The sequence below is a fragment of the Pteropus alecto genome, unplaced genomic scaffold, assembly GCF_000325575.1.
Source record: "Pteropus alecto unplaced genomic scaffold, ASM32557v1 scaffold67, whole genome shotgun sequence".
Taxonomy (NCBI): Eukaryota; Metazoa; Chordata; class Mammalia; order Chiroptera; family Pteropodidae; genus Pteropus; species Pteropus alecto.
The window spans coordinates 7,227,868-7,234,769 of NW_006441061.1; the positions used below are offsets into that span (position 1 = coordinate 7,227,868).

General features: G+C 53.8%; 1 protein-coding gene across 5 annotated transcripts in view; it reads right to left on the bottom strand.

The window, feature by feature from the left end:
* The window catches only part of AK8 (adenylate kinase 8), a 94,693-nt gene that overhangs the window by 21,811 nt on the left and 65,980 nt on the right, over positions 1-6,902 (bottom strand). The window contains exons 10-11 of one of the 5 annotated variants that reach the window (XM_015594317.2): positions 5,735-5,952; positions 5,443-5,628 (exon numbers count right to left, since the gene is read on the bottom strand). The exons of the other annotated variants lie outside the window; for them this stretch is intronic. Coding sequence (XP_015449803.1) covers positions 5,552-5,628; positions 5,735-5,952 — 295 coding nt within the window. The 3' untranslated portion in view covers positions 5,443-5,551. Of the gene's footprint in view, positions 1-5,442; positions 5,629-5,734; positions 5,953-6,902 lie in introns of those variants that run through there. 5 annotated transcript variants of the gene reach the window in all.

Below are 6,902 nucleotides of genomic sequence, written 5' to 3' on the forward strand. Positions count from 1 at the left end.
CACTCTGCAGCACGCTGAGGCACATCGGCCTTCAGTTTGTTAAGGAGGCAGCAGGGTCTCATGGGAAGGACTTTCTTTTATGATCGGCCATTACGTTCATAAGCCTGTCATGTTTTAGTTGTGGCTAGAGGCTCAAAGCACTAAAAATCGAAATAATTGTCATTACTTAAATACTCACCCTGTAAATCAAAAAGTAACTGCTGTGGGCAATGCAACCACTCTTGGAAGTAAACATTTAGGCATGCTGTAAATCCATCATTGATCCTAAGGGGAAATAACATGCTCTCTAAAACTTAAATTCCGCGACGTCGAACATTTCCATCGCATGAGCACGTGCGTGGTAATTCATCTCAACTGGGCCACAGACCTGGGCAGCTGCTGGGGCCGTCGGTCACGCTGCCAGCGAGGTGGCCTCTGCAGCCCTGCGGCACGGCGCCCCTAAACTTAAACGAAGCCTTTGTTCCTTGGGTGTCCCAACTGTTCCCCAAGGACATGCCACCTTCAGTCACACGTGCTTTACCCTCACCAGGAGGATCTGGAGCGCTTGGGCACTTAGCGCCCACCGAAAATGAAAATGCAGCCACGAGTCAGCAAGGCCACGTCTAGGGTCTTAATCTGCAGAGACGGTCTCATGAGCCCGCGGAGCCGAACGTCCAGGATGTTTCCTGTAGCACAGTTTGCAGAGAGAAAAAACGAAAACAGCCTAAACGTCCTTACGAAAGACGGCCAGATACACGGCTGAGAGAAAACGTAAGAGCAGGTGACATGAAGACGGGCACCTGATTTTACTTTTCGCAGGTGTGTAGTAGGTCTCTCTCTACATAAAGTAAATGCACATATTTATATCTCCTTACTGATGCTGAGCAATGTCCTAAAAGGACACCCAATAAATTACGGACGGTGGTCACTTCCGGGGAGAAGAAAACTTAAACTAACCCTGTGAACCCACCGAAGAAACGCGTCACACCAATACGGAAACACCGGATGGTTCTCACCGACCCCCCGGCCGCTCACGCGCCAGAGAAACACCATCGTGACGTTGTTTAAAACGCGCGTGAGTATCGCTTCGTCTTGCTTGTTTGGTATCGTGCCGAATGTTCCTTTACAACTCGCTTATCCACTTAACGCGATTTTCCGAAGATTCCTCACCGCCTGTGTGTGTGGCTGCGGTTCGTTCGCTTCTCTGGTGGATGAAAGGCCGCTGCGTGGGTCTGCGGCGGCCCAGCCGGCGTCCCCTCCGTGGTCGGAGGTCGGAGGTCGGTTTCGTGTTTGGGGGCAACCCAGGAGCGTCGGGGAGGGGAAGCTTGTACGCGGATGACTCAGCGTACTTAACAGCTGCAGGACTGCGTGGACTTCCTGTCTCCTCTGCCATCAGCACTGGTAAGGCTTTTCCCCCGAATGGATCCACCTTGTCTGACTCTAAATTTGTTGTCTTAAAGGTGTTCATAACATTTCCCTTACCCTCGTAAACTCTGCTCTATCTAGGAAAGTGTCCTATTTTTATTCCAAATATTGTTTATTTATGCACTTTCTTTTTTACTGATCGATCTTGCTAGAGACGTGTCGATTTTATTAATTTTTATCAAAGAACCAACTTTTGGCGACACTGTCACTTCGTTTTCTGCTCCTTGATTTCTGTCTCTATGATCTCTTTCCTGGGTTTATTATTTTTCTAACCTAAGTCAGAGGCTCAGATCATTCATTTCAGTTGCTCTTTTGAGATTTATCTTTCACCGAATATCCATTTGTACTCCTTCGATCTCTGACTCCTTTCAATTAAAAAATGAATGTAACTTTAATTTTGCATGTCCTTTGGCTCAGCAATTCCATTTCTATTAATTTTTCCTAAGAAAATGACTAAAACAAATGCATAAAGATGCGTGTGTGTGTGTGTGTGTGTGTGCTCACGTGCGCATGCCTGTTGCTGCATTGTTTGTAATAAGAAAAAACTGGAAACAAATGTCTGCCCACAGACACTTAAATACATTACAATACATCTGGACTATGTCATTGTGTGCATAAACTATCTCCATGTAATAGTTTGCGGTGTAACATATGCAAACAGTTAATGAATTATAGCTTTACGTAATAAGAAAGATGTCCACAATATTTTATTAAGTGAAAAAGCAAGATACGTAAGGATGGACACGCGGTTTTATTTTCGTTTAAAAAACATCCCACGTTTTCAGACTCACTGGGAAGCAGTTCAAGTCTCAGCCACACCACTCTAAAGGGTCTTCGGTGGGTTCACTCGTCGGTCCATTAGGCGGCGAGCACAATACAGTCCCTGCCCTCTTGGGAAAGACACAGACAAGGAGAAGGAAGCCCGGGGGCCAGTGAGGGGAGAAGGGTGTGGGAGGGGCTCTGGGCAAGTTCCCTCGGGGGCGGGGGTGGGGGGATAACATCTAAATACTCAAAATACAATCCCCGGGGTTAAGGAAGGTGCCGACAAGGCAGGATAGCTCTGCAGGCACGGCCAAGGCCACCAGCCCCACCCAGCCTGCCAAGTGAAATCAACCTCCAGACTTTCAGCCTCTCTAAGCAACAATTTTTGCGGGGGCGGGGGAGGGGCGGTAAAAATAAGAGACTTGAACTGATGATCTCCAAGGATTCTTCAAAGTCTGAAGTTCTCTGCTGACATTCGCCAACCCCGAGGCTGACTCCGAAGCCGGTGAATCCAAAACATCTGGGCGAAGCTGGGGGCCTGCAGCCAAATGAAACCCTAAACACCGCTGAGGGCGGGGACCCCAGCCTGGAACGCTTGGTGAACACCCGGTGAATGTGGGAGGAAGGAATGACTCAACGAGGGAAGCATGTAACAGTGAGGGCTCCAGCAAGATTTTAAAGGCAGATTTTTCTAAAATGGTTCTGCAGGGTGGTCACGCGCTTGCCAGCTGCTGGGTGGGCCACCATCTCCCGTTTCTTACGAAGCCCGAGCCTTTCTACCCACTGCCGCCCCCATTGCTGCTAGGTAATGGATCGCCGTTAATTAATAAAGCTGTCCGGTGAATCATCCTCTCTGGTCATTAGGATCCTTTCAGAAAGAGAATCCCTCCGTGGCCGCCCCATCCGCCCGGCTTGCAGCTCAATTAACTTAATGCTATGCAAATGAGAGGCTCTTCCTCTCATTAGCTTATAGCCCCCGAATGTGAATCGCATGATCGAAGCCTTCGACGGGGCGATTAGACACGGTTTCCTCCATTAGTCTTACAAGGCTAATCATTGTCGGGGCTGGGGGCGCTCTCGGAGCTCCACATGGAGGGGCATCTAGGTAACATACAGGACGGAACGTGGGCCAGGCACAAGGGCAGTCACAGTCCACCGTCCCCATCCACTTGGGGGCAAGTGTGAAAGGGAAAGGGTGTCCGGAAGGCCCGAGGTGTGGGGCGTGGCTGCGGGGTGGGAGCCGCTCACCTGCCAGTGATGACATGGGGCAAACGAATGTGGCATTTCAGAGCTAAACAAGTAAGTCGAGGGCCAGCCTGGGGCCAGGAGGCCCGAACTGGGTGACCCCAGGCAAGGCCATTCGCCTCTCGGGGCCTCAGATTCTGCCTCTGCAATTTGGAGGTGGCACTGGATGGCCTGCAGGGGCCGTCTGCGTTTGATTTTCAAGGGCTGAAACCACGGAGTGGGAGGGCGGCTGGGAGAAGCCTGGGCTCCTTGACACGTGCCCTGGCTGTACCGAGGCAGGCGCGCGGGTCAGACTGAGATGCCTATTAGGACGCGGTACGCGTTTGCTCCGGCTGCCATGACAAAGTGCCACAGAGGCTGCTAGGGGCTGAATGCGTCCTCCAAAACTCACGTGCTGAAGCTCTAACCCCCAGCACCTCGGAATGTGGCTGTATCTGGAGACAGGGCCTTTAAGGAGTTACGTGAGGCCCATGGGTGGGCCCCGGCCCAGTCCGAACGGCGTGTTATAAAGTGGGAGGCGTGGGCACGAGCAGAGGAGAGTTCACGTGAAGAGGCGGCCGGGGGCCGAGGAGAGAGGAGGGCCTCCGAAGATACCAGCCGTGCCGGCACCTTGATCTTGGACTTCCAGCCTCCAGAACCGTGAGGAAATAAATTTCACGGTGCTTAGTTACGGCGGCCCAAGCAGACGGATTCCTGATGGGCGTCTCAACCTCACGTCCAAAACCGAGCTGGTGGTCCCTGCCAGAGACCTGCTCCTTGCACCTCTCCCGATGGGTAGGTGGCCATCCTCCCTGATTCGCCGGCCAACACTGGAGTCCTCTGTGATGCTCACCTTCCTCATACGCCCTGCAGCTCATCTGAGAGTTTCGACTGTGTCCGTTCTACCTTCAAAATGCAGTCGGAGCCTGACCACTCGCCGCCTTCACGGCGGCCACCAGGGGCCAGCGCACCGGAGCCCCTCAGCTGCCTGTTTATTATCCCCGCTTCTGCCACAGTCCACTCCCCACCAGGAGCCTGAGAATCCTTTTAAAACATGAGTTAGAACCCATCACTCATCCGCTCAAACGCCCGCAGTGGCTCCCGCCTGACTCAGCGGAGAAGCCCCAGTCCTCCAGGGTCTGGGGGCCCCATCTGCCTCTGACGTTACCTCTCGCTCTCTCCCTGCCCCGTGGGCAGCAGCCTCCATGACGCCCCTTAAACTTGCCAAGCCCATTCCCACCTCAGGGCCTTTGCACGTGCTGCCCCCAGGCCTGGACTGCTCTTCCCCGGATCTTCCCAGGATGTGTCCCCTCTGCACAAATGTCCCCTTATCAGAAAAGCCTTCCCTGGCCAGCTTCCATACAACGCGCCACCCCACAGCCCCTTCCCACGGCCCCCACCTCCCGTACCCCCTTCACCCTGCGTTACTGTTCTCTGTAGAATCAACATACTAGTATCTATTGGCTGTTTATAGCTTTTCTCCCCAAAATGGAAGGCAGGCCATGTGATGGCAAGTGTCTCAGCCTGTTTCATTTTGCGCCCCCAGAACCAGGCAGCACTCGCAAAGGAGGACCCCGAGGCTCAGAGAGGATCAACCTGCCAGCCTCACACAGCCTGGACGGGGCGAGGCCAGGGTGCCACGGCCTCTTGCTTCACCACTGTACTATTAAGCTACTTCCTGCCACGAGAACGTGTGAGGTCCTGCGAAGGGGCAGAGCAAGCACGGGCGTCGGGGAGGGCTTCCTGGCGGAGGCGGAGCTCCAGGCCTGCTGGGCCTTCTCTGGACACACGCGGTCCTTTCCTGGGATCTAGAACTCACGCTCCACGAGACCAAGGCCCAGGAGAGAAAGGAGCGTCCCGGATGGAGGCTCTGCCCAGTAGCCGCATGGGGGCACGTGGATGGGGGCGTCTGACACGCCACCCAGGGGGGTAGGGGCGGAGTCTAAAAGCCGCAGAAACCTCGAAGCCAGCAAGGAGGCTCTGCCCGGAGTCTCACAATCTCAGAAAAAGTCAAGCTGAACTTCTGTTTGTGGGAGACTTTAAAAAAAATTTTTTTTAATTAAAAAATGTCCGTGATATTTAGGAAGGAGAGCGTCTAGCTTTTAGACACCTGCCACCTGAATCTGGCAGAGGCCCAAGCTTTTAAAGCACAGTGCCGGGGTCAACGGTTCAGCGCTTTATTTATGCCTCTGAGGAGGGTGGAAAATTGCAGCGCACGCTGACGTGTCCCGAAGTCTCCTGCGGGTAAAGAAAAACAAATATGATTTCTCCGAGTCATCTCGGCATCTCTGTCCTCTTGCTTTTCTCGGGGAGATGAATTTAAGTTCAGGGTCGAGCGTCGCACCTGCCGAAAATGGGGGCATCTGCACCGGAGCCGGACGCAAATGCCAGCCACCCTGGGCTCGTCCTGCGAAAGGCCACCTGTCAGTCTTCACCGGATCTCGTACTGCGGCGGGGAGGGCGGCCACTGTCCCGTTTGCCATCAGCTTAGGCCCAAGTGTAACTGGCCGGATGAACTCGAAGGGGGAAGCGAGGCGTCTTGCACAAAGGGGAATCTTCCGACTGTGAAGGTCATCGGGTGGAAATTGAGAGAGGTCATGGCATCCTCGGGGTAGGGGGTGGCGAACGGGCCCGGAAATCTTTCCTGGACCATCAGAGACAGCAAGAAACTCGGACCAATCCTGCGGGCTGGCCTGGGTGCTCTCGGAAACGTATTAGGGTTAAGTTTTGCAACGTTTAATAAAGCAACTAACCCTGAGCGTCGGTCCTGAAGGAACATAATGACTCACCCAGAAAATACCACGCGCCCTTTCGCTTCCTAAAGACTGAACCCCAGGCCCTCGCACCCAGCCCACCCCTGGCGGGCACCCTGCAAGTGTCGAGGGCTCGCACACCCTGCAGCCGCCTCCTGAGTCCCCGGCTGCCCCCATCTGGCACAGCGGAGTCAGCCTGGGTGGCCGGGGCTCGCTCGCTGTCTGGGAATTCACTGTCCTGTTAGACTCGAAAGATCCTCGCGGCTGCAGGCGAAGAGGGCAGAGGTAATGCACGTGTCTGATGTCATGGCTTCAAAAGTAATTGCTCCTATGCTCTCAAAGACAGACGGCGAACCCAGTCGCGGACGGGCGGGACTAGGTTTTAACCCGGGAAGAAAGCAGCGCCGACCTTCCACGTTTGCTCAGACTCGTCCTCTCTAAACTTTTTCTTACACAAACATTGGAAATCGGTGGTGAAATATCAACAGTCTCAAGGCAGGAAAAAAAAAAAAAAACAGGACAATGTTCCTTTCCCACTTCAGCTCTTATTTACTGAAAGATTCAAATGCCACCGCTCCAGGGGCCGTGGGCTGAGTGACAATTACCACCTTACTGGCCACGCCCTTGGGCTCCAGGCACCCCTCCTCTGAACTCCAGGCCCAGCGACCCCCCCACCCATCTGGGCACCCCTGCCACACCTCCCCTCCGACCCCGTGGGGTGGGCTGCCAAAATCCATCACTTGCTCATATTTCTTTTCC